Source organism: Balaenoptera borealis, assembly GCF_965194805.1.
Source record: "Balaenoptera borealis genome assembly, chromosome: 21".
Classification (NCBI taxonomy): Eukaryota; Metazoa; Chordata; class Mammalia; order Artiodactyla; family Balaenopteridae; genus Balaenoptera; species Balaenoptera borealis.
In genome coordinates, this window is record NC_138880.1 from 13,688,159 (window position 1) to 13,715,984 (window position 27,826).

At 39.8% G+C, this 27,826-nt stretch overlaps 1 protein-coding gene across 3 annotated transcripts in view; it reads right to left on the bottom strand.

The window, feature by feature from the left end:
• RBPMS (RNA binding protein, mRNA processing factor) overlaps nt 1-27,826 on the bottom strand; it is a 188,936-nt gene that overhangs the window by 49,072 nt on the left and 112,038 nt on the right. For all 3 annotated transcript variants that reach the window (XM_082375076.1, XM_082375074.1, XM_082375075.1), the window contains one exon: nt 27,005-27,155. In XM_082375076.1, the coding sequence (XP_082231202.1) occupies nt 27,005-27,155 (151 nt within the window). The remainder of the gene's footprint in view (nt 1-27,004; nt 27,156-27,826) is intronic.

Here is a 27,826-nt window from a genome sequence, read left to right on the forward strand (position 1 = left end):
CCATAGGATTCCAGCTTTGGTATTTATTATCGTGTTAAAAGTGGTCTTTAAAGGGTGTGGGAAAAGGTGCTACAAAAATGTAGTTTTTCTGGCAAAGTCTGAATTAAGATTCTAAAGCCACTAATGTTTGGTTATATGTATATTTTGAAACATACACAGGATCAGGCAATAAATTAGACCTAAGTAATGATAATCAATGGCCGGATAAGCAACAGAGAATCAAAATGACAGGATAAACTGGGGCAGGCTCTGGAAGTCAGTTTTGTATCTTTAACTCTCCTGCGTTAACTGTTCAGTTCCTTTCTTTTAATCTCTCAGCTTACCTTCTTTATCCTTTCCATCATTTCTCCTAAATGGAGATAAGGTGTGGTCAAAGAAGACAAGAAGGAAGCTGGTGTTATATATGAGATTGAGGCAAGACCCGTATGTTGAACCCTCGATACCATACTTTGTGACCCTGGGGAAAACTGTAAGTCCCCTTATGCCTCAGATACATCATCTATAAAGAGAATTAAAGTTTATGTACTCTGATACAAGGCTGTACACTATGTAAATGGTTGTAATCTTTATACAGGGCTATCTGGCAAATATATAAAATGTTTTTAAAATTTCATGAAATACATTAAAATAACCAAGGTAAGTAAATAACTAAATATAAAAGGAATGGGCTATTAGGTAAAGTTCATCAATGGCTGTTAACATTACAAAAAAGAGATCAGGATACAACTAATCATTAGGTGTTAAGTACAAACTGCTAGTACGTATAAGGTATTCTTGCCCTCCTACCGCAAATTCAAACCTTAATCTGATCAAGCCTTCCATAACTAAACTACTAATTTACTGAAAATTCAGAAATAGGAACATACTAAACAATACCACAGAGATGCAATCAGGAACATCCATGCTATAGGAAATTATGGGACAAATAATCTGAGTTCTTCAGTAACTACACCGTAAGGAAAAAGGAGAACGAGAAAGGAACAGAGATTACCACATCAGAAGTGATTTCAGAGACCAACCCAATGTAGAGATTGTATAGATTTGTACCTTGATTTAAACTGTTAAACACATCAAAACATTATGCAAACAATTTCTCTACTTTTGTGTATATCTGAAATTTCCCATAACAAAAAGTTAAAAATAAAAAACTAGGAGATTGCCATTAAAAATGGTGACCCTGGGCTTCCCTGGTGGCGCAGTGGTTGAGAGTCTGCCTGCTGATGCAGGGGACACGGGTTCGAGCCCTGGTCTGGGGGATCCCACATGCCGCGGAGCGACTAGGCCCGTGAGCCACAACTACTGAGCCGGCGTGTCTGGAGCCTGTGCTCCGCAACAAGAGAGGCCACAACAGTGAAAGGCCCGCGCACCGCGATGAAGAGTGGCCCCCACTTGCCGCAACTGGAGAGAGCCCTCGCACAGAAATGAAGACCCAACACAGCCATAAATAAATAAATTTTAAAAAGAAAAAAGAAAAATCTCAAATAAACAATCTAAACTTACACCTAAAGGAACTAGAGAAAAAAAACCCAAAGATAGTAGAAGGAAAGAAATCATAAAAATCAGAGCAGAAATAAATGAAATAGAAACAAAGAAAACAATAGCAAAGATCAATCAAACTAAAAAAAAAAAAAAAAATGGTGACCCTGAAAGCAAGGTAACAATTCGTAAATGTAAACTCTTTCTTGTCTAACCTCTGGGTTATTTGATTATTCCCCCAGTCACCAGAGTGTAACATACCAAGAGACCATTATAATAACACAATTTGTGTCTATATTAAGTGTAATGAAACTTAGGGACTTTGTAAGAGCCCACGAATTAAGAAAAAGGTATTTCTAGAGGAACTAACTGCATTCTAAATGACACTGTGTTTAAGCCGAGTTTCAGGTCCTCCTGGTGAAGCAGTACCATTTGCAATCTGCCATTATGTAGTGTTTAATATATTTCAAAGCACATTATCTCATTTTATTCCCACTATAGCTCAGTGAGGCCAAGCAGAACATGGAGTTCATCGCTATTTTAAAGGGAAACCACCAGCCTGTGACGGGAGCTCATGTTATCATTTTTTCTGGGGGAAGAAAAAAGAAAACACAAAACTACCAGCTTCTTCTTCAACCAAATGATAAAGAAATTATCCACTGAAAATCAACCACACTAGTGAAGGAAGCACTGTTTTTCTAACATAGACATATCAGTAAGGGAAACAAGGAACAGATAAATAGAAAAATACCACTCTTAAATTAAATGGTCAATGAGCGTATGACAAGATATTAATAAACAATTAAATGCCATGTCATTTTGGCCTATCAGACAGAATGAATCAGTTTATATACGATAATAGCCCCACTTGAGGGGCACAGTCAGGGATCTATGCATTTTTAAACCAAGTGCCTAGTGCCTACTAAGTTTCCATCTTTGTGCCCCGAACCATATTTGTTGATGGAATCAATCTACTACTCTTAAAAATAAAATGAAAAATCAAGTAAGTTCAACCTCAGACTCAACTGTCTAGTCTTTCTGGGGGAAAAGTCAGTGAACCCAAACAGATCACTATGGAATGACAGATCCATACTGTCTTGACTCTAGAAAGCCACCAAATTTTCAATGGTATTAAAGAGAGTGCAAAGAAACAACTAAAGGGCTTATACAAACAAAGAGAAAATGTCAAACAAACCCACCCACATCACTGAGTGTCTTCCCATCTATACATTCCATTTCAGGGACCAAGGTCAGGTGTTAAAACAAGCAGAGAAGACATGTTCCAGGAATACTCCATCAATGGCACACTGCTACAAAGCTAACATTTCACACTAATCTAAATATTTAACTTTTTGCCCCCGAGCTTTTTTTAAAGTATCTAGTCAATATCATTGCTCAGTCTGCTTTAGGTTTATTTTACGTGCATAATTCAAAGACACTCTTTTTATGAGATAAATTTCATTTCTTTTTGAGGATGATTCTAGCTGTTAAATATCCCACGTTTCCATTTTTAGTTTAATTTCATTGGGGGAAATGGAAAACTACTTTTCATTACTCTTCTGCTCACATATTTTTTAAATTAAGAAGAAAATAATCAATCCTATATAATGACTAGTAATCCCAGTGCTCTACTGCAGTTCCTAATTAAGTAATCTGAAGAATTTAAAAAACAAAAAAACAACAATCTCTTTTCTTTCTAAAAATCTTATCCTCAGTGAGGTCATATAAGTGGCCTTTTTAAATTTTGATTAAAAAAATTTGATTTGACCAAATACATGACCAAAGAAATTCTTTATACTCCAACAATGACAGGTCCTACTGAGCACTTGGGGAAGTATATGAACAAAAGTGCACTGTTCCATTCCTGAATCACCAGGCAGGGAGAGCCCATCGCTCCCAAGAATAATGGACATACCAAAGCTCTGCACAGTGAGGCAGTCCTGGAATTTCTTTCCATCAAAAAGATGCTGCCCCACAGTGAAAACAATCTTGAGAAAGAAGAATGGAGCTGGAGGAATCACGCTCCCTGACTTCAGACCATACTACAGTATAGACAAAGCTACAGTAATCAAAAAGTATAGTTCCGGCACAAAAACTGACACAGAGATCAATGCAACAGGATAGAAAGCCCAGAAATAAACCCACACATTTATGGTCAATTAATCTACAACAAAGGAGACAAGAATATACAATGGAGAAAAAACAGTTTCTTCAATATGTGGCCCTGGGAAAACTGGACAGCTACATGTATAAAAATGAAATTAGAACATTCTCTAATGCCGTATATAAAAATGAACTAAAAATGGATTAACGACCTAAATGTAAGACCAGACACTATAAAACTCATAAAAGAAAACAAAAGCAGAACACTCTTTGACATAAAGAGCAGCAATATTTTTTTGGATCGGCTCCTAGAGTAATGGAAATAAAAACAAAAATAAACAAATGGGACCTAATTAAAAGCTTTTGCACAGCAAAGGAACGCATAAACAAAATGAAAAGACAACCTATGGACTGGGAGAAAATATTTGCAAACAATGCTACCGACAAGGGATAAATCGCAAAAATATACAAACAGATCATGCAGCTTAATGTCAAAAAACAAACAACCCAATCAAAAAATAGGCAGGAAACCTAAATAGATATTTCTTCAAAGAAGAATACGGATGGTCAAGAGGCACATAAAAAGAGGCTCAGTATCACTAATTATTAGAGAAATGAAAATCAAAACTACAACGAGGTATCAACTCATACCAGTCAGAATGGCCATTGCTTAATAGTCTACGAATGATAAATGCTGGAGAGGGTGTGGAGAAAAGGGAACCCTCTGGCACTGCTGGTGGGAAGGTAAATTGATATAGCCACTATGGAGAACATGATGGAGGTTCCTTAAAAACTAAAAATAGAGCTACTGGAGGCGGAGTCAAGATGGCGGTGTGGGAGGATGTGGAGTTAGCACCTCCCCACAACTAGGGCACCTGCTGGCCGCTGGTGGGGTACACTGATGCCCAAGGAGACAGGAGGAACCCCAAAGTGAACCGGTAGGACGTAGGGGGGCTGAGAGGGCGAGGAGAAGTGGAGGCCAGACAGGATCGGTGCCCCTGAGGCCGGGGAGATCAGGAGAGGCAGGCAGGAGGGAGCGTCCGGAAGGAGCAGGAGAGGAGTAGAGGGTGATCACCCGGCCCACTCGGGCCCAGGGAGCCTGCTGAGCTCCCAGGCTGGTCCCCTGCCCTCCAAAGCTCCCTCCAGGCCACGTGGCTCCTTGGGGGCATAGGAAGGAGGCCTCAGAGATCAGGAGAGGCAGGTGGGAGGGGCCCTCCCAGACCAGAGGAGCAGAAGAGGAGTGAAGGGTGTTTGCCCTGCCCACTTGAGCCCAGGAAGCCTGCTGGGCTCCCAGGTGAGGTCCCCCACCCTCTGAGACCAGGGGTGGGGGGCACGCCTGGGCCCCCTTCTGTTCCTTGAGCCTAAGCCCCACCCCCCCACAGCCCCCAGGGCCTTTTCCAGCCCTGTGGGTCCTAAGCATAGGCCCCGCCCACCACCCAAACCACACCCTTGCTTAGGCCCAGGCCCTGCCCTCCACAGCCAAGGCCTTCCCCCCCACCCACCCGCTTTTTCTTCTTTTCCCTCCTCCTTTTTTTACTATTGTGGTACTGATGTACCTTCAAGTTGTTAAGTCATCTATATTTTTATTTTTGTATTCTTTCCAACATATCTGTTAGTTTCCTAGTCTAATTTTATTTTTTACTTTGTTATTGTTTTTGTTTTTTTTCTTTTGCCACCCCACGTGGCTTGTGGGATCTTGGTTCACGAGCCAGAGGTTGGGCCGAAGCTGCTGCGGTGGGAGCTCCAAGTTCGAACCACTGGACTAACAGAGAACCTCAGACCCCAGGGAATATTCATCAGAGTGAGGTCTCACGGAGTTCCTCATTTCAGCACCATGACCCAGCTCTACCCAATAGCCTACAAACTTCCAGTGTTGGAAGCCTCAGGCCAAACAACCAGTAAGACAGGAACACAATCGTGCTCATTAAAAAAAAAAAGAGAGAGAGAGAGACAGCAAAAAAATATGTCACAGATGAAGGAGCAAGGTAAAAACCTACAAGCCCAAATAAATGAAGAGGAAATACGCAATCTACCTGAAAAAGAATTCAGAGTAATGATAGTAAAGATGATGTAGAGTCTGAAATAGAATGGAGGCATGGACTGAGAAAATACAAGAAATGTTTAACAAAGATCTAGAAGAACTAAAGAACAAACAAAGAGAGATGAACAACACAATAACTGAAATGATAAATACACTAAAACGAATCAATAACAGAATAACTGAGGCAGAAGAACGAGTAAGTGAGCTGGAAGACAAAAGGGTGGATATAACTGCTGAGGAGCAGAATAAAGAAAAAAGAATGAAAAGAATTGAAGACAATCTCAGAGACCTCTGGGACAACACTAAAGGCACCAGCATTCGAATTATAAGGGTCCCAGAAGAAGAAGAGAAAAAGAAAGGATCTGAGAAAATATTTGAAGAGATTACAGTCGAAAACTTCCCTAACATGGGAAAGGAAATAGTCACCCAAGTCCAGGAAGCACAGAGAGTCCCATACAATACAGGACAAACCCTAGGAAAAACACACCAAGACACATATTAATCAAACTAACAAATTAATTTCAAAGAAAAAATATTAAAAGCAGCGAGGAAAAAAAAAATAACATACAAAGGAATCCCCATAAGGTTATCAGCTGATTTTTCAGCAGGCCAGAAAGGAGTGACAGGATATACCTAAAGTGATGAAAGAGACAAACCTACAACCAAGATTACTCTACCCAGCAAGGATCTCATTCAGATTCGATGGAGTAGTCAAAAGCTTTTCAGACAAGCAAAAGCTAAGAGAATTCAGCTCCACCAAACCAGCTGTACAACAAATGATAAAGAAACTTTTCTAGGTGGGAAACACAAGAGAAGAAAAAGACCCACAAAAACCAACCCAAAACAATTAAGAAAATGATAATAGGAACATACATATCAATAATAATCTTGAATGTAAATGCATTCAATGCCCCAACCAAAAGACACAGACTGGCTGAATGGATAGAAAAACAAGACTCATGTATATGCCGTCTAAAAGAGACCCACTTCAGACCTAGAGACACATACAGACTGAAAGTGAAAGGATGGAAAAAGATATTCCATACAAACGGAAATCAAAAGAAAGCTGGAGTAGCAATACTCATAGCAGATAAAATAGACTTTAAAATAAAGACTGTTACAAGAGATAAGGAGGGACACTACATAACGATCAAGGGATCAATCCAAGAAGAAGATATAACAATTATAAACGTTTATGCACCCAACACAGGAGCACCTCAATACATAAGGCAAATGGTAACAACCACGAAAGGAGAAATCAACAGTAACACAATAATAGCAGGGGACTTTAACACCCCACTTACACCAATGGACAGATTATCCAAACAGAAAATAAATAAGGAAACAGAAGCTTTAAATGACACAATAGAACAGATAGATTTAATTGACATTTATAGGACATTCCACCCAAACGTGGCAGAATACACTTTCTTCTCAAGTGCACATGGAACATTCTCCAGGATAGATCACATCTTGAGTCACAAATCAAGCCTCGGAGAATTTCAGAAAATTGAAATCATATCAAGCATCTTTTCTGACCACAACGCTATGAGATTGGAAATCAATTACAGGAAAAAAAAAACTGTAAAAAAACACAAACACATGGAGTCTAAACAGTGTGCTACTAAATAACCAAGAGATCACTGAAGAAATCAAAGAAGAAATAAAAAAATACATAGAAAAATTGACAATGAAAACACGATGATGCAAAACCTATGGGACGCAGCAAAAGCAGTTCTAGGAGGGAAGTTTACAGCAATTCAATCTCACCTCAAGAAACAAGAAAAATCTCAAATAAACAATCTAACACTACACTTAAAACAACTAGAGAAAGAAGAACAAAGAAAACCGAAAGTCAGTAGAAGGAAAGAAATCATAAAGATCAGAGCAGAAATAAATGAAATACCAATGAAGAAAACAATAGCAAAGAGCAATAAAACTAAAAGCTGGTTCTTCGAGAAGATAAACAAAATTGATAAACCCTTAGCCAGACTCATCAAGAAAAAAAGGGAGAGGGTGCAAATCAACAAAATTAGAAATGAAAAAGGAGAAATCACAACTGACACTGCAGAAACACAAAGGATTATAAGAGACTACTACAAACAACTATATGCCAATAAAATGGACAACCACGAAGAAATGGACAAATTCTTGGAAAGGGAATTCATTTCCAAGAATGAACCAGGAAGAATTAGAAAATATAAACAGACCTATCACAACTAATGAAATTGAAACCGTAATTAAAAATTTTCCAACAAACAAAAGTCCAGGACCAGATGGCTTCACAGGTGAATTCTATCAAACGTTTAGAGAAGAGCTAACACCCGTTCTTCTCAAACTCTTTCAAAAAATTGCAGAGGGAGAAACACTCCCAAATTCATTCTACGAAGCCACCATCACCCTGATACCAAAACCAGAAAAAGATATCAAAAAAAAAAGAAAATTACAGACCAACATCACTGATGAACATAGATGCAAAAATCCTCAACAAAATACTAGCAAACAGAATCCAACAGCACATTAAAAGGATCATACACCATGATTAAGTGGGATTTATCCCAGGGATGCCAGGATTCTTCAACACACGCAAATCAATCATGTGATACACCACATTAACAAATTAAGGAATAAAAACCATATGATCATCTCAATAGATGCAGAAAAATGCTTTTGACAAAATTCAACACCCATTTATGATAAAAACTCTCTGGAAAGTGGGCATAGAGGGAACCTACCTCAACATAATAAAGGCCATATATGACAAACCCACAGCAAGCATCATTCTCAGTAGTGAAAGACTGAAAGCACTTCCTCTAAGATCAGGAACAAGACAAGGTTGCCCACTCTCACCACTATTATTCAACATAGTTTTGGAAGTTCTAGCCACGGTATTCAGAGAAGAAAAATAAAAGGAATACAAATTGGAAAAGAAGAAGTAAAACTGTCACTGTTTGCGGATGACATGATACTACACATAGAAAATCCTAAAGATGTCACCAGAAAACCACTAGAACTAATCAATGAATTTGGTAAGGCTGCAGGATACAAAATTAATGCACAGAAATCTCTGGCATTCCGATACACCAACAGTGAAAAATCAGAAAGAGAAATTAAGGAAACACTCCCATTTACTGCTGCAAGAAAAATAATAAAATACCTAGGAACAAACCTGCCTAAGGAGGCGAAAGACTTGTACTCAGAAAACTATAAAACACTGATGAAAGAAATCAAAGATGACATAAACAGATGGAAAAATATACCATGTTCTTGGATTGGAATAATCAATACTGTGAAAATGACTATATTACCCAAAGCAATCTACAGATTCAATGCAATCCCTATGAAACTACCAATGGCATTCTTCACAGAATTAGAACAAAAAATTTTACAATTTGTATGGAAACACAAAAGACCCCTAATAGCAAAAGCAATCTTGAGAAAGAAAAACGGAGTTGGAGGAATCAGGTTCCCCAACTTCAAACTATACCACAAAGCTACAGTAATCAAGACTGTATGGTACTGGCACAAAAAGAGAAATAGAGATCAGTGGTACAGGACAGAATGCCCAGAGGTAAACCCACGCACATTTGGGAACCTAATTTACAACAAAGGAGGCAAGAACACACAATGGAGAAAAGACAGCCTCTTCAATAAGTGGTGCTGCGAAAACTGGACAGCTACATGTCAAAGAAAAAAATTAGAACACTACCTAACACCATACACAAAAATAAACTCCAAATGGATTAAAGACTTAAATGTAAGACCAGACACTATAAAACTCTTAGAGGAAAACATAGGAAAAACACTCTTTGACATAAACCACAGCAATATCTTTTTTGACCCACCTCCTAGAGTAACAGAAATAAAAACAAAAATAAACAAATGGGACTTAATTAAACTTAAACGCTTTTGCACAGCAAAGGAAACCATAAACAAGACAAAAAGACAACCCTAAGAATGGGAGAAAATATTTGGAAATGAAACAACAAAGGATTAATCTCCAAAATATACAAACAGCTCATGGAGCTCAATATTAAAAAAACAAACAATCCAGTTAAAAAATGGGTGGAAGACCTAAATATACATTTCACCAAGGAAGACATACTGATGGCCAAGAGGTACATGGAAAGATGCTCAACATCACTAATGATTACAGAAATGCAATTCAAAACTACAATGAGTATCATGTCACACTGGTCAGAATGGCCATTACCAAAAAATCTAGAAACAATAAATGCTGGAGAGGGTGTGGAGAAAAGGGAACCCTCTTGCACTGTTGGTGGGAATGTAAATTGATACAGCCACTATGGAAAACAGTATGGAGGTTCCTTAAAAAACTAAAAATAGAACTACCATATGACCCAGCAATCCCACTACTGGGCATATACCCTGAGAAAACCATAATTCAAAAAGAGTCATGTACCACAATGTTCACTGCAGCCCTATTTACAATAGCCTGGACATGGAACCAACCTAAATGTCCATCGACAGACGAATGGATAAAGAAGATGTGCCACATATATACAATGGAATATTACCCAGCCATAAAAAGAAACGAAATTTGAGTTATTTGTAGTGAGGTGGATGGACCTAGAGACTGTCATAGAGTGAAGTAAGTAAGAAAGAGAGAAACAAATACCATATGCTAATGCATATATATGGAATCTAAAAAAAAAAAAAAAAAAAAAAGGTACTGATGAACCTAGTTGTAGGGCAGGTATAAAGAGGTAGACATAGAGAAAGGACTTGAGGACATGGGGTGGGAGGGGAAGCTGGGGCAAAGTGAGAGTAGCATCGACATATATACACTACTGAATGTCAAATAGTAGGATGGTGGGAAGCAGCTGCATAGCACAGGGAGATTGGCTCGGTGCTTTGCGATGACCTAGAGGGGTGGGATAGGGAGGATGGGAGGGAGGCTCAAGAGGGAGGGGATATGGGGGCATGTGTATGAATATGGCTGATTCGCTCTGTTGTGCAACAGAAACTAACACAGTATTGTGAAGCGATTAACCTCCAATAAAGATTAAAAAAAAAATTATAGACTTTCCATCAGAACTTGGAAATGACCTGGCAAATTTGCGTGTAGTTTACAATAAAAAAATGTTCTTCTAATCCTTGGAATGAGCTTCCCCCAAAGGCGATCCAGTGAAGTGTTCTGCATGCAGAGTATCTCATTACCTGACACAAACAAGTAGGGTACAGCTGATGTCAGTGTCTAGTGGTCCTAGGAAATAAACTGCGGCTTCTGGTAAAAAAAATAAAAAATAAAAATAGAGCTACCATATGATCCTGCAATCCCATTCCTGGGCATGTATCTGGAGAAAACTCTAACTTGAAAAGATACATACACCCCAGTGTTCATAGCAGCACTATTTACAGTAGCCAAGGCATGGAAACAACCTCGGTGTCCACTGACAGATGAACAGATAAAGAAGATGTGGTATGTAATATATGCAATGGAATATTACTCAGCCATAAAAGAGGAACAAAATAATTCCATTGGCAGCAACATGGATGGACCTAGAGATTATCATAGTAAGTGAAGTAAGTCAAAGAAAGGCAAGTATCATATGATACCACTTACATGTGGAATCTAAAAACGACATAAATGAATTTATTTATAAAACAGAAATAGACTTACAGACATAGAAATCAAACTTATGGTTACCAAAGGGGATGGGGGGGTGGATAAATTAGGAGTTTGGAATTAACATATACACACTACTATATATAAAATAGATAAACAACAAGAAACTACTGTATAGGGCTTCCCTGGTGGCGCAGTGGTTGAGAATCTGCCTGCCAATGCAGGGGACATGGGTTCAAGCCCTGGTCTGGGAAGATCCCACATGCCGCGGAGCAACTGGTCCCGTGAGCCACAATTACTGAGCTTGCGCGTCTGGAGCCTGTGCTCCGCAACAAGAGAGGCCACGATAGTGAGAGGCCCGCACACCGCGATGAAGAGTGGCCCCCGCTTGCCGCAACTAGAGAAAGCCCTTGCACAGAAACGAAGACCCAACACAGCCATAAACAAATAATTAATTAATTAAAATAAATAAATAAATAAATAAATGATTTGTTTAAAAAAAAAGAAGAAACTACTGTATAGCATAGCTAACTATATTCAATCTCTTGAAATAACCTATAATGGAAAAGAATCTAAAAAATAATATATAACCAAATCACTTTGCTGTACACCTGAAACTAACACAACAATGTCAATTAACTATACTTCAATTAAAAAAAATGTTTTTTTAAAAAAAGATGCTGCCCCTTCGCTGCCCTCAGGTATCAGAAAGAATGACTGAAATAAACTGCAACACCTTGAAAATATAAAAACACGAGTTCATTACGATGCTGAAAAATATGGAAAGTGAAAGGAAAAAAAAGTGACAAAATCCCCCTCAGAACAGTGATCATCAATATAGACAACCAGGCACCAATCTCTTAGGCTCAAAATCGGCAATGAAAGGAAAATAATCAACATTTATTCTGCATTTTTTCTGCCTTGGATGAACTAACTGTATTTCATAGTAAACAAATATAATTAGTAAACCCACCCTTTTTCAACCACGAATGAAGTAGTGAGGTAAAGATCAGTAGATGAAACCAGGGAATTGAAGTTGAGAGACCTTTACAGTGAAGAGATTATGCCACTGCTACCCAAATCCACAGGTCCATCTTAGCATCACCAAACGCAGAATAGCCCATACGTTAGTTACTTCATAATGCAATGCCATACGAAGCACACGGCACCACCTATGATGGTGATTCTTGACAAAAAAAGGTGAACGTGGGGGCTTCCCTGGTGGCACAGTGGTTAAGAATCCGCCTGCCAATGCAGGGGACACAGGTTCGAGCCCTGGTCCGGGAAGATCCCACATGCCGCGAAGCAACTAAGCCCATGAACCACAACTACTGAGTCTGCACTCTAGAGCCCACGAGCCACAACTACTGAGCCCGTGTGTCGCAACTACTGAAGCCCGCATGCCTACAGCCCGTGCTCTGCAGCAAGAGAAGCTACTGCAATGAGAAGCCCGCACACCGCAATGAAGAGTAGCCCCCGCTCACCGCAACTAGAGAAAGCCCGCACACAGCAATGAAGACCCAACACAGCCAAAAATAAATAAATAGAAGAAATAAGTTAAAAAAAAAAAAAAAAAGGTGAACCTGAATTTAACCATACCTTTCAAATCTAATCAAGCCTTTCAGTTTGCAGTAAGTAGAAGGAACAGAGGAACAAGTAAAAGGACACAAAGAAATAAACAGAAAAGCTCAGCAGGATGGTTTTTTCTCAGGAAGGCTGATGCTTTTTTCAACAAGTCAATGGCATAAAAAAGAGAGAGTGCGGTAAGGGGACTGTTCTAGATTAAAAGACATTTAAGAGACTTAACTAAATGCAATACATTGACCTGGTATGAACAATTGAACTGTAAAGAAGACTTGATTTACAGATTTTAACATCTGTGATGAAAAGCCATACAAATATACACATGTTGATATTGATATAAATGGGATTATGTATTACGTGATGCTCTGATACCTGCTTTCATTCTCAGCTCTAGGCCTCATTTCTGCATATCAATAAATATACAGCTGACCTGTAGCAATGGATTACCCTGTATCAAGGCTCTTTTCCTTGGGGAAAAAACAAGTAGAAGTGGTGGTTGCTTGGAGCGTAAATGAAATGAAAAATGTCAGGCTCGAAGCCCGTGCTTTGTCACCCTCCTCTTCATTCCACAATGTGTGCAGCTACTAGGATTTTAGCTGTCCTGAGAAGCAACGGAGCTGGAGCCAGAAGAAGCTTCTCTACTTGAACAAAACAGTCTAATCAGTGGCTGAGGGTGGAGAAGTGTCTTTCTGTCTTTTAATTAAATATCTCTCAGGAGGTCAAGGAGCTCACCCTGGCCAAACATGAACAGTTCTGTACAGGAAATTATGGTGTGTTCCTGTGACGATTTTCTCACTTGAGTTGAGCAAACATTTGAGGGGAGGTGAGATAAAAAGTGGAGTAAGGTCCAGTTCTGCTCTTGAGATGTTTACACTTTAGTAGGAGCAATAGGCCTGTAAGTGACTGAGACAGAAAGAAGGCAGAGCAAAACTGAACGTATAGAAAACGCTGTGTGCAAATGATGAAGCTGATCATGAGGCATCAAACGCGGAAAAGACCCCCTGGAAGCCGGCTGACCTAGTAGATGAAGGTGAGAAAGACTTCAGAAAGCAGAAAACGTGCACAGCGATCTAAAGACTGAAGGGATGGCTGGCGTGCGGATGAAGACGGTGAAGGAACGGCATGGCAGGGGCCACAGAGGAGCTCGAGGTCTGCTGAGGAAGAACGGTGCACAGGAGAAAACAGAGGGCGATCTGCTGAGGAAGAACGGTGCACAGGAGAAAACAGAGGGCGATCTGCTGAGGAAGAACGGTGCACAGGAGAAAACAGAGGGCGATCTGCTGAGGAAGAACGGTGCACAGGAGAAAACAGAGGGCGATCTGCTGAGGAAGAACGGTGCACAGGAGAAAACAGAGGGCGACAACGCTGGACGGGGGTTTGGGCCACTTCAAAGGAATCCAGGTGAAAGGTTCTGTTCTGTGAACAGGAAGAAACCGCTTTAGGTTTTTTTTTTTTTTTTTTTTTTTTAACTCCATCACAGACTACATCTCTCCAGCATCTCAGATAAGCATTTATAGAAAAAGCAAACTAATAAAGAAGTATGGATTAGGGGACTGAGGTTTAAAACCCCATTTCACAGATTCTGTTGGTCAGAATTTCAAGCACAGGTCCTCTGCCTCTGGTCTCACAAGGCTGAGATAAATGTGTTGAGTGAGCTGTCATCTCATCTAATCTTCCATGCCCACACATTTGTGGTAGATTTAGGCAACCGAGTATGATTTTTTTTAAAGCTGTCATTTAACTGAGCCACTACCATGTGCCCAATACAGGCACATAAGTACATAATCACTGACCTTTCATCACAACTGTGCATGACAGTATTATCCCCATTTGATAGATGGGGGAAAGGGTGCAGAGATAAGTAGAATGCTGTTTTGTTTTGTTTTTTTCTTCCTGATAAGCAGAGGAAGATTCTCTCTGGCGGTTCTGCCTACCTTTTGTCCATTATCCAGAAGCCTGAATTTAATTGGAAAGGAAAGCTTTATTAAAAAGTCTCATTACCCACAGACAAAGAAAACAAACTGATGGTTACCAAAGGGGAAAGGGGGTGGGGGAGGGATAAATTCGGAGTTTGGGATTCGCAGATAAAAACTACTGTATATAAAGTAGATAAACAATAAGAACCTATTTTGTAATAACCTATAATGGAAAATATGAAAAAGAGTATATAAATATACCTATACATATGTGTATATATGTGTACACATACATACACACACACCCCCCCATCACTTTGCTGTACACCAGAAACTAATAAAACATTGTAAATTAACTATACCTCCCTCCCCTCCCCCCCACCCCACAAAAGTCTCATTACCCTGTGACTCTAAGGATTGGGGTGAGGCATGTTTGTATAAAGAAAATGCTGTGATGAAAACATTCCCTGGATAATTTAAATCACCTGCAGCTTAGGAACCCATCTCACAGGGTTAGTGGCTCCTTGGCAACTTTACAAAAGAGATAATTTGCTGCATTTAATTTCTAAGATATACAGATAGTATGTTAAATAAAAATAGTTATATTATTAAAAACCAATGAACATGAGGAAAATACATGTATATTTTTAAAGCTCTTAAAATGCCTTAAGCCTTTGTGCTTAAAAAATTTGTAAAGCTGTATGTTAAAAAATACAAAGGAAATACAAAAGAGTTTAAGAGCGTGTGTCTTTAGGTTTAGGAACTCAAAAACATTAACTTTTAAAAACTCCCTTTCTATCTTTTCCAAGTTTCTTGAAATGAGCTTGTATTGCACTTGGTAAAGGGAGTGTGAGGGGGGAGGAATAAGCATTTCTGAAAGGTACTCAGTCCAGGCCTATATGAGGTTCTCTGAGAATGAATGGGTGGCATATCATCCAGTTGTTCAAATCACCACTTAACGCAGTTATTCTTGGGCTGGTCTCTAGACAATAAGCAGAAGAAGTAGAAGGTCCTCTCACAGCCGAGGCTGGCATAGGAGCCTGCAAGGTCCCAGGCACTGCAGGGGCGATGTTTCCCTCCAGTCTAGCTCTGAATGGCTTTAGCTGCTGAAGCCAAACAATCACCTGCCCCAAATTGATAGTAGTCTTCTGGTAACTGCAGATCTCCATGCCCACTCTATCCAACCAGGAATAAAATATTAACTTTAAATGTTTAAGACCAGTGTTTTCTAAACTTAAGTTTCAATACCCCTTTACACTGGTAAAAACTACTGAAGACACCAAAGAACTTTTGTTGCTGTGGGTTATATCAATTGATATTCACCATATAAAAAATTAAAACTTAAAAAAAATTAAAACCAAACCATTACACATTAAAATAAATAAGATATATTTTGTGAAAAACATATTTCAAAACAAACAAGGAAAAACTTAAATTCTACATTTTTGCAAACCTCTTTAGTATCTGGTTTAGTAGAAGACAATTTGCAGATGACATGATGCTATACATAGAAAATCATAAAGATGCTACCAGAAAACTATTAGAGCTCAGCAGTGAACTCGGTAAAGTTGCAGGATACAAAATAAATACACAGAAATCTGTTGCGTTTCTATACACTAACAACAAAAGACCAGAGAGAGAAATCAAGGAAACAATCCCATTTACCATTGCATCAAAAAGACTAAAATACCTAGGAATAAACCTACCTAAGGAGGCAAAAGGCCTGTACTCCGGAAACTATAGGATGCTGATGAAAGAAATCGAAGATGACACAAACAGATGGAAAAACATACCATGTTCTTAGATTGGAAGAATCAATATTGTCAAAATCACTATACTGGGGCTTCCCTGGTGGCGCAGTGGTTGACAGTCTGCCTGCCGGTGCAGGGGACACGGGTTCGGGCCCTGGTCTGGGAGGATCCCACATGCCGCGGAGCGGCTGGGCCCGTGAGCCACAATAACTGGGCCTGCGCGTCTGGAGCTTGTGCTCCGCGGCGGGGGGGGGGGCCGCGGTAGTGGGAGGCCTGCGCACCGTGATGAAGAGTGGCCCCCACTTGCCGCAACTAGAGAAAGCCCTCGCGCAGAAGCGAAGATCCAACGCAGCCAAAAATAAATAAATAAATAAATAAAAATTTATCCTTCTATTGAAGTTTATAAATAAATAAATAAATAAATAAATTTAAAAAAAAATCACTATACCACCCAAGGCAATCTACAGATTCAATGCAATCTCTATCGAACTACCAATGGCATTTTTCACAAAACTAGAACAAAAAAATCTTAAAATTTGTATGGAGACACAAAAGACCCCGAATAGCCAAAGCAATCTTGAGAAAGAAAAATGGAGGACTTCCCTGGTGGCGCAGTGGTTAAGAATCTACCTGCCAATGCAGGGGACACAGGTTTGAGCCCTGGTCCGGGAAGATCTCACATGCCGCGGAGCAACTAAGCCCGCGAGCCACAACTACTGAGCCCGCGAGCCACAACTACTGAAGCCCGCGCGCCTAGAGCCCATGCTCCGCAACAAGAGAAGCCACCGCAATGAGAAGCCCACACACGGTAACAAAGAGAAGCCCCCGCTCACCGCAACTAGAGAAAGCCCGCACGCAGCAACAAAGACCCAACACAGCCAAAAATAAAATGTAAATAAATAAATAAATAAATTTATAAAAAAGTGAAGAATACAGTGATTACTAGTACAGTTTGGTGCCACTGTCTTGACATGTACTAAGGTGCCAGTAGTTGTGTCTACCACTACACAGTGAGAAAAACAACTCCTCTCATGAGAATAGTTTAGACCTTGTGAACTCCCTGAATGGGTCTTGGAGACCAACCAGGGGTTGGTAGACCAATACTTTTGAGAATTGTTGTACAAGAAAAAGTGTCTCTGTATTTGAGGATTACAAGGGTATGAAAAAGCAGAAGAAACAGGGAGCCTGCATCAAACTTTAACGAAGAAAGAGATGCTTTCCTTTTAATGAGCAGGTAAAGAGGGTACATGGCCTTAAAAGAACCAAGTCTGTGGTGTCTGTTTCTTCTGCACTGTACCAGTAAATTAACTCCCTTTATTCTCTCATTTCTCTGCAGAGGTAATGAATAATATGAGTTTACAAAACACTAAAGTTGGGTCAGTTATTTGCATTATGAAAGAATTCTGTGATTTCCAAGGAGATGTGACTTCCTGAGTTCTTAAGGCATTTGTGTATAGCTGATCAATGATTAGATAAACAAGAAACAGAAATTGAAAGCAAAATCTTAACATCCATTGCTAATCAAAGATAGGCTCTTCATTAAATCATAATGTAAATAAATTGGATCAAATTAGCTGATCTACTGATATTGTAGTAAAATACCTCCCATATAAAATAAGATATATCTATATGGAAACCACTCTTACCAAATCCATTGCCTAACATTTTAATATTACTGTTACATTTAATTATTAAAATTATTGCAATTACACACATTAAGCAACAACTAGGAATATGTGCAGGTTTGAAGAGAAGAAAGAGATGGAAGCGGGTTGTAAATCTTGGTGAGGCTCAGTAAGTGTTTGATTCTTCTTTTTAAAAGGAAAACAATACTTTTACTTTTTCAGAGTGGGACATATGTGGAAATAAACATTAGTTTAGGTCTCTGGTTTCTAAGAGTATTTTGCTGTCCTTATTTACTGTAGTTTTGTTCCACGGTTTTATTTCTCAGAATGTCCAGGGGCCTAGGTGCTCTTATATATCCTGAGTGCCAAATACATGTCCTGACTCATAACAATCGGGCGTACAAAATGCCTGTTAGTATTGCCGGGGTGAAGGTGTTCAGTGAGTGCTCAGTGGGTTACTCAAACATTATGGAGTCTCAGTACACAGAATGGAAGTCACTGGCATGTTTCATTGAACATCACTTCTGACGGCTTCAAACTGGTCCAGAGCAAGGACAGAAAGCCTTGATGGTCCCCACTGCAGAGCTGCCTCAGAGGCAATGGGTGCTTGAGTCAAGTAAGCACAGTCAAGCACAGTCCTGCAGGCTCAGCTTTTATACTCCGATGTCCTCATCTCCTTTCCTCTCAGCAGCCGGCTGCCTCCTGTTTCCTCCTTGCGTCCATCTCCTGACCTTTACTACTTTCCTTTACTACTGCTTCCCAATGCCTCTGACTGCCCCAAGACTCCTCACTACTGCTGTCTTTCTCCAGAACTTCCTCTTCACCCTTGGGCTCCCTCCCATCAAAACCCTTACCAGCAAGGACTGGGTTAAGCAAAACAGGCGAAACAATGATTTGTGTCCTCACCATCACCAATTCCTCTCCCATAATCTTGGTGGAAGGAGTGGGTGGAGAGGAGGACGGCGTCAGTCCTAAACACGCCACCTCCCTAAGGTATTTCCAGTGGCATTCTGAGTCAAATTTGGCAAAATTGGGGCAAGTGCCTTCTTCCCACTACCCATTTTCCTTCTCTACATAAAAGATTGTATGGTGTTCTGCTCCCTTTCCTGTCTTCCCAATGCAGCTTCCTAGAGCTTAAAGAAGGAGAGTCTGCCTTGGTAAAGTGTGAGACTATTGTGTTCAATGATCTCCATTCTCTCCCTACAAGTTAATTTAGAAAAAATTCCTTAGCCTGGCACTAAAGGCCCTCACCACCACGCCCATACCCTTCACTTATAAAGAGCCTTTAAACATAATGCTCTGGTTTTACAATCCTGGATGGAAGGATGTTCAGGAGGTAAGTGAGAAATGATAAAGACAGCATGATCATATGTTGTAACCAAACTAAACCAAACAACAACAACCTGCCACACTCCGTATTTTTTATGCATATATATGTATATAGAAATGTACATAGAAAGATACACAACAAAATGTTAACAGTGGTTATTTCTGGACAGGAGGAAAATCTATAATTTTAACCCTTCAAATTTCATTTATGGTCTCCATACTTTTATAACTAACAATAAAATGGGTCAGGCATAATCATTTTAGAAAATGAAATAAAAATACAATTTTATAAGTTTAAGTGTAAATAGAAGATTCAAGAAAAAAGGATGGGCCGATTTCTCAAATGCAGGTGGGCTCAGATTGTGATCATATGATCATCATACTTCTGTCTCCAGGGATGGTCCCTAAAATAGACTGAAACCTTTGATCTCCCCAAATAACAGATCCAATATCCAGCTAGACAATCCCTCAGTTCTGTGTTAGTTTTACTTTAAAAAAAAATACTGCAGGACTGGGTCTCTCAATTCTATCTTTTACATAAAGAGCGGGCAAGGTTTCTTGCTGATCTGTTCAATCGCTTTGAAAATTAAAAGTGAAAAATTTCCTGCAGACTGTGTATCAGCCTCTTGGAACTTTACAAAGAGGCACCACTTATAGAGCACACTATCTACTTAACCATAAACCGGTGAGTATTTATGCTGGTTTCATACTATCAGTTTCAAGGAGTGGGCAGGTGAGGTCTTAGGACCCCAGACAATGTAAATAAAACAGGGCTGTATCACACGCCTTTCCACCCATGCTCTTTGCCATTTCTATCTGAATGATCTGAAAAGCCTCCTAAGTGACCTGTGTGCATGTCCTCCAAGTATAAACAAAGAAGTCAAATATCCTGGCTGACGATGCCATTATTTATTGAAATAAAATACATAAACTGTTAAAGAGTGGTCACTCTTATTTTCTGAAATAATGACTTAGAATTAACTACACCAAAACTAAATAAAACTGTCCAGTAGTTCAAGTTGGTCAACTACTTAAGAATACATTTTAGAGTTAATGGACCCTGGCCATCCAAATCTGATACTTTAAAGAGTTATAGTGAAGCCTGATTTTCACTAAGTAGTGACCTGCCCTGAAATCTTGCCCTTACAACTTGATGCGGGTCTCTGGGGTCTTTAATAAACCTTCAGAGGTTTGATTTTAAAGTACCTCCTAAGGAATATCTTAAAAACAGTGATAGCCAAAAGCACCTGTGGGCTGTAAGTTAGGTAGTATGGTATGGTGAGACCAGCAGTGGGTTTAGAGCCAATTAGGTTAAAAATGAGCCGTGTGACTTTGGGAAGGAAATTAAGTATTTTACACACAGTTCTTAAGGGAATAGCATAGTTGCTCAATAAATGTTTGTTTCCTCTCTTCCCATGCATTTAATAAAAGCCTACGGATCAATCAACCACCTGAATTCCAGCAGCTCAGGAGCTTGCTGGACTCACTTGAGACCTCAGATAGTTAAGAAAGATAGCCCAACAGACATGTCTACCACCACTCCTCTGGTTTCTAGCAAGGTATCTGTGCCACCTGAATACATAGTGCCCTACAGTAAGTGCAACACAGAGAGACCGTGTGAAGGGTTGTGAGAGCCAGATATTACTTCTGCCTGTTCAATCTCAGTGGGCATCAGAACTTTGCCCCAAAGACAAAGAGGTGAATTAAACGATTTTGAAATTCAAAAGTCAGAGATACACTTTCATTCTATGCATGCTAAAGGCATGGAAGGATAGACACCAAAATGTTCATGGTGATTGTCTTGGGGTGGTAGAATTTTAGTGACTTACTTTCTTCTTTATATTTTCCTGGACTGCCTAAAAATGTTTTTCCTCTCAGAAGCATGTACTTTTACCATCAGAAAAAACTAAAACTATTTGCATCATGAAACATAAAACACAAAAATGCAAGGGAGCTGCTTTTCAGAGTAAAAACAAGTCTTGCCCTCCTCCCCACAGAACACCTGCAACTTTGTCTTTCCCTTGCCTCCCCCTGCCCAGCTTGGTTAGGTCTTCCTCAGGCCCAGTCACCATCTTTCTAGATGATCCCGCTCGAGGACAGCAGGTGTGGGATACACAGCCCCCGGTCCTGGTGGCACTCGGGGCACTTTCAGAGCAGGGGCGGGGACTATAAAGACACCCTTGGGGGCTTCCCTGGTGGTGCAGTGGTTGAGAATCCGCCTGCCAATGCAGGGGACACGGGTTCGAGCCCTGGTCTGGGAAGATCCCACATGCCGCGGAGCAACTGGGCCCGTGAGCCACAACTACTGAGCTGCGCGTCTGGAGCCTGTGCTCCGCGACGGTGAGAGGCCCGCGCACCGCGATGAAGAGTGGCCCCCGCTCGCCGCAACTGCAGAAAGCCCTCGCACAGAAACGAATACACAACACAGCCAAAAATAAATAATAAATACATAAAAAAAAAAAAAAAAGACACCCTTGGTTTCCCAAGCAGCACACGCTGTGCACGCTACCCTGGAAAATGCAGGCATGCTGGCTCAGTTCCCTGGGCACAGGGAGCTTCAGTCCAGGCCCTGGAAGGCCCCTATGCCACACAGGTGATGGCTAAGAGATTTCATATTTGCTGGGTGTTGTCCCTGGGAGGGCACTTGCCAGGTACTTTAAAGGCTTTTCTGAACTTTCACAGGATCCCTTCAGACATAAGTCAGAAAGTTCACTTCCCGAAGGCTGGGGTCAGTATTGGACAAATGGGAAATTCCAGTGGTGTGGCAGGAAAACTGGTAAGTGGTCTGATTATTCACCAAAGGCTTATGTGCTTACTAGGTGTTTAAAAGGATCACTCTTATAAAATAAAATTAAAAAAAAAAAGAAGCCATTAAGATAATCCAAATATAAAAAATAAAATAAAATAAAAGTATCACTCTTAGAGAGCACTGGCTTTCTTTGGGGGGAGGAGATGCGTGTGAGGCTAGGGTGAGGGAGGAGAGTGAGTAGTAAGGAGAGCTTAACTTTACAATTCCTTGCTCTGCTGGTGATTCTCAGAAATGCTTGTGTATCAGAATCACCCGGAGAGCTTTTAAAATTACAGAGCATAAGTCCTGGACCAGACCCGCAGAATCAGAATGCTCAAGGCTGGACTACAGGGATCTGAATTCTGCAAAGTTCTATAGAGCCTTGTGATATTTGCTCCATAAATCTGAACTGAAAAGGGAGGATCTGTCTGACCTAAGGGCTCTGTTGAATGTTGGCTGCTTCCACCTTCTAACGGCATTAGAATACGGTATGCCGCAATGTAAACAGATCAAGAGCATTTATTCAATTAAATTCAATATGTATTATGACAAAACTTACCAAATTAGACACTTGAAGTATGTGCATTTTATCATATCCCAATCATACTCATTAATACTGTGAATTTTAAAAGTTCCAAATGAAAAAGCAGAAAATGAAATCTGTGGCATCTTAAAAAATTCCACGTATTTTTCTAGGTGCTAGGATATTGGGTATACAAAAAGCAGAAAAACTACAGGTCTCACAACAAGAGACAAACATACATTCTTCTATGCACATATTAACAATCACTGAGTACTCACTATGTGGCCCCTCTTCCAACTTTTACATTTGTCAATTAATTAATCCTCACCACCGTACGGGTATGTTCAATTATTGCCATTTTATAGTTGAGAAGACTGAGGCACAGAGAGGTTGTCATTAGACCAAAGTTACAAAACTAGTAAGTGACTGGCCAGAATTTATTAAATCCAGGCTCTATCGCTTGATGCATTAGACTGCTCAGGCTGCTGTAACAAAATACCACAGACTGGGTGGCTTAAACAATAGAAATTAATTTCCTCATAGTTCTTGAGGCTAGAAGGCCAAGGTCAAGGTGTCGGTAGGTTTGGCTTCTCCTGAGGCCTCTGCCCTTGGCTTGCATGGCCCTCACATGGGCCTTTCCTCTGTGTGAGCACATCCCTTATGTCTCTTTTTCTTTTTCTTCTTATAAGGTCACCAGTCATATGACTAGCGTCCCCCCTAATGGCCTCATTTTAATTTAATCACCTCTTTAAAAACCTTATTTCCAATATGGTTACATTTGGAGGCAACGCCCAACTGGGAGGTTGGGACTTCAACATATGAATTTGGGTGGGAGCGACACAATTCAACCCCAAACAGCTGATGACCGTGAAACCTCAAGGAAGTTACTGAACCTTCCTAGGCCTCAGCTTCTTCACCTGTAAAATAGTACTACTGAGAATCAAAGGAGATAATTCATGTAAAATGCTTATTAGCAGAGTGGTGTGACACACAGTATCATTTTAAAGATGAAGAAAACAAAACTCAGAGACCGTGACTCGCCCTGCATTCATCTCTAAAGCAGAGTTCTTACACTTCAGAACACTATTTTCCTGTATAACCAAATGTACAATCCAGCACAATTTTATATAATTTATAAATTTTATACATCTCTTAACTTCCTGCTTTTTCACAGTATTTTTCTTTATTACATAAAAGGGAGTAAGAGAAGGAGAAGCTCAAATTAGTAAGAATTTAGTTAGGGAAGTATACTACTTTCGTGGGATTGTATATGAATGTCATTCACCTTTTCTCCTAACTTGTAAAGACAACTGGCTATAACCACCCAGTGATGACACCTCAGAAGATCAAAACCTACTTTTAACTATCAGGAACGAAAAGCAACTCATTTTTTTGTAAAAAATTAGGATTGTCCTTTACATTTGCCTAGTACTCTACATATATTAACACCCATTTAATCTTCAACACAATCTTATAATATCGTTGTATTTAGCTCTCATAACAATCACGTGAGGAAGGTATTATTCCCATTTTTCAGCAAGGGAACAGGAGCACAGCAAGGTCAAAGGTTTTTCTTTAAGTTGCAATACCTGGTTTTCTCATCTTTCATGCTTGGCACAGAGCAGGTGTTCAGCAAATAAGGCAGTCTGACTTGGGGCAATCTAGACTAAGCTGCAAGGCATCTCATTTATATCCTTTATATGGGCCAAGTTTCCTGACAACTTTGATCACCACCAACCCCTTGGATTGACAGCTCTTTTAAGGCAGAAACCACGGTCCCCTTCTTCCCCAGTGTCTAACACACCTGGTGCTCATTTAAGTTCAATATTTGAGAAATGAGAGTTCGAGTAAATATTTGTTTGTATAATCGAATCCTAGCACATTCCTCCTTTAGTGATGGCAATGAGTACTTTTCAGCCACCATCATACAAAAAACATCAACAAAAGGAAGCATTTATAAAATCTCTCTCTCATGGCCTGAAACAGAGAAGCCTACAGGCCTTTTCCAACCCCCAAATCCTATGATTCCATCATAGTCTACTCCTGATAGGTAGTTAAACTCACCACCTCTAGTACCAATTATGGGCACAATGCAATTGGATTCGCCAGTACAGAACCACTACAATGTTCTTTCTTAGTTTGTGGTGTGCTTCAGGGAAAACAACAATTTTGCATATGTGACAGAAAAGTTCACAATTTCCAGAGGTAATTGTAATGGATGATAAGGTCGATCTCAGTGGACGGTGTAATTGCTGTCCGTCAAGGCCCCTATGTCATAAAAAGGAGCTATATTGAGAGAAATCAGGCCAACTTATTTTCTCAAGAATACACTGGTGTTTGCGTTTTTTTTAAAAAAAAAAAACACTTCAAAGTCTGTTTGGCCATGAGCAGTCAGGCAAGTTTTGACCCTGCCATGGAAACTATCTGACCACTTCTGAGCGGTTCAAGACACAGGGAAGGGTGGTAGGCGGAGCCGGCCAGAGCAGCGCTCTAAACTCTGCTCGAAGCTCTCCTGTAACTTCAGGGACTTGTGGGTGTCCAGTTTGTTCATCTATCTTGCTTTCATGTACCCTACTGTGAACTGGCATCACCTCTCTGGCTAACTACTTCACAGCTGTTGTAGCAAATTTAGGGGGGAAAAAACCAAAAACCAAACTCTCAGAAAGAAAAAAATTCAATAAAGAACTGAAAGGATAAAAGTATTGCCAGCATTACACTTCCTGTCTGAATGTTTTCAAAATACTCTGAGATGTGAAGCAGGCAAATTCACTAAGTAAAGAGTTACTCTAGGTTGTCTTTTCTAAGTAAAAGTATCCTACAAATACTCTTTTCTGATGCCTTAAAGAGAAAAGAAATTTCAGAAAGAAATGAAGAGGCATACAAATGGAATAATTCTGCACATAGCCAAATTAAAATACTCAATTTATCGACATCATCACTAATAAATATTTACTAAATATATGCAATGTACAAAGCACTGGGCTAGATGCTGTTTAGAATACAGAATTAGTAAGAAATGTCCATACGTCCTCCTGTAGTACAACTGTACCATAAGATGAAACTTTTGTTTAGATTTCCCAAATAAACAAAGGTTTTAAGTTTCCCTAGGACATGGAAGAACAAAATATTTTTTTTCTCCATTATGATTTCCTGGCTTCATAGAAAAACTGTAGAACACACCGAGGGAGAAACTCTTCTTTTATCTATTAGTTTCCCCTGATACGCAGCAGCTTTTCAAGAGTGACTGAGCTACAGAATGACTGTAATTTCCACAACAACCCGATTAAATCTGACACGCACATGACACGGGGGAGAAAGGAACCCATGTGCCCTTCGATTTCAATAAGAAATGTTGAAGCATATTGTCAAGGAAGGCAGGAAGAAGATCAAGATCATGTGGCTTAGAAAGAAGATCAAGAATGATAGGACGGAAACATTCCAAGTAACAGCAAGGCACTTGGGATTCCTTGAATGCCCTGCCGTATTCAATCACATACGGCCATGCACTGAAAGGAAAAGCTAGGGCCTATCTCACGCCTCACTTCTGCTACTGATTGAGCTTGAGAAAGAAAATTAAGACAACATTTTCAAGTTACTCAATCAAAGGCAGAAATTGTAGCCTGGACATTTAAGGGAATAAGCTCATGAGGTGGGGTAAAAGACTTGTTTTGCAATTAGTCAGTGTCTTTACCCAATTAATTTAAAACAGGAAGCCCCGAATTTTCTTAAAGCTTTACTGGTATTAGTTTGTTAGAACTGACTGTTCTACTATATAAATTCTTTGTGTATGTTTACTTTCCCTCCTAGATTTATGGCCAAACTGTTCTCAAACACAGAACAAACTTATTATCTGCTTCTTTCATATTTAATATTCTATTTCCCTGAAGCCACAGAACTGATATTCTTCAACAGATGAAGTAAAGTGAATGCTGAGAACCAGCACTCATGGTCCAAGGATGGGGAAACGAATGAAGATTTAAACCCCAAGGCAAACAGGGCATACGCACAATAAGGTCAGATCACATTAAGGAAATCTACAGCACTTAAAACGAAATTTTGTAGTAACAGTACTGATCAAGCTGAACCACCTTTTGGGACAGCCAATCATGAACAAGATTGCTGTATTTGGAATTCAGACAGCAGGAAAAGGCAGTGCCTTCTCAGAAATGGAAAATGACACTCAGCCAGCTCTATGTCCCATGGTGTAATCTCACATAAAGTACTTGAACAATTCTTAGTTATTATTTTTTATCCAAAATGAAAAGTAGATCAACTTACATGGCTCTCTGGCAATGAACTGAGGTACAGTGTTGGGCAGAGGAGTACTAGGGTTTGGAGTCCCTACTAGTTTGTTCTTGGCCATCTTCGTGTTTGCCTTAGCAAACTCTAGTCGTAGTGTTTGTGGAATTTCAGGATCGAAGCGGATGCCCTTTGGAAATAAAGAACAAATGGAAGATGTTTTCATTTCCTTAGAGTCAAACCGGAATGGTGACAAAATAAACACACCAGTAAACCCGGCCTATCAGGAAAAAAAAGTTAGCAAGAGCTCTCATTCTCACTACTTACACAGAATACACGAAAACCCATAACACAGCATGTCCACAAAGTCAAGGAGATTTAGTTTACTGTATTAAAATTTTAGTTGCATGGTTTTTCATCTATTCCTTTTCTTTTTGGACTAAAACTTTCAGGTTCAAATTTTAAATCTGGACCAGCAAATGCCTAGCATAGTTAAAAACTAATTAATAATGGCTACCAATAAGAATGAATTAATATAAAGCCCTGTGTAATACTGGAAAAGTCTAACACCTGAAATCGTTAAGAGGCAAGGCTTTGACCAGTGTTTAAAACAATGTTAATTCTTCAATGTCTTAGTTTCATCACCTATAGAGGGGGAAAATTCCCATCCCTTTCTAACTGGAGAGCTTTCATATGGGTGATACATGTACTCTGAGTTACTAAGTAGCCAGGAACTAAACAGTTTTAAGATTTCAGTATAACTAGTATCATTTAATTCCAGTTAGCTTATACATTTATATGAATGTCTTGATGTGGTAAGGTCCTGATTTTGATTATAGCTGGCTTATTAGCTACATGGAT